The 614-nt window shown below is 58.5% G+C and overlaps 1 protein-coding gene across 1 annotated transcript in view; it reads right to left on the reverse strand.

Annotated features, from left to right (window-relative positions):
• Nucleotides 1-409, reverse strand: part of EMH_0044660 (uncharacterized protein) — a gene marked incomplete at both ends in the record, with an annotated part of 3,216 nt that extends 2,807 nt beyond the window's left edge. The window contains one exon of the mRNA XM_013495987.1: nt 333-409. Within this exon, the coding sequence (XP_013351441.1) occupies nt 333-409 (77 nt within the window). The remainder of the gene's footprint in view (nt 1-332) is intronic.
• Nucleotides 410-614: the final 205 nt, after the last annotated feature.

Below are 614 nucleotides of genomic sequence, written 5' to 3' on the forward strand. Positions count from 1 at the left end.
ACACAACAAACAAATAGTAACATATGCATGCTCATGAAGGAATAATTGATGATGATGGGTGCGATGCTGCGCTGGCAGCTCATATCAACTGCTGCTGCTGCTGCAGCTCAGCAGCAGCAGCAGCAGTTGCTGCAGTAGAAGAAGTTGCTGTAGCTGGATCAGTTGTTGTAGCGGCTGCAGTTGCTGCAGCAAACCCATGTGAAGCAGCAGTGCCAGCAGCTGCAGCGCCAGCAGCAGCTGCTGCAGCAGCAGATGCTGCAGCAGCTGCCGCGCCTGTGCAGCAGAGCAGCAGCTTATGGTATACAGCAGCAGCGCATGCAGAGAGGCCTCACCACTGCATGATGGCGCGGACCTCATCAGCAGCAAATAGCTGCCTCTCCTCTTCCGCACCGAGGAGGGGGGCCCCCATCCTGCAGCAGCTGCTGCAGCAGCAGCTGCAGCTGTCAGCTAGAACGGGAGCAGCCTGAATAGCAGTTTCGGTTGCAGGGCTCTCCTTGCTCTCCTTCTCCCCCCTCAGGTGTATCGACAGCAGCAGACAGAAGAGCCCACAGACCCCATGCAGCTGCTGCTGAGCGTCAGCAGCCGGCGCTGCTGCACGAGCTCGCAGCAGCAGA

The sequence above is a fragment of the Eimeria mitis genome, genomic scaffold (assembly GCF_000499745.2).
Source record: "Eimeria mitis Houghton genomic scaffold, Emh_scaff1859, whole genome shotgun sequence".
Taxonomy (NCBI): Eukaryota; Apicomplexa; class Conoidasida; order Eucoccidiorida; family Eimeriidae; genus Eimeria; species Eimeria mitis.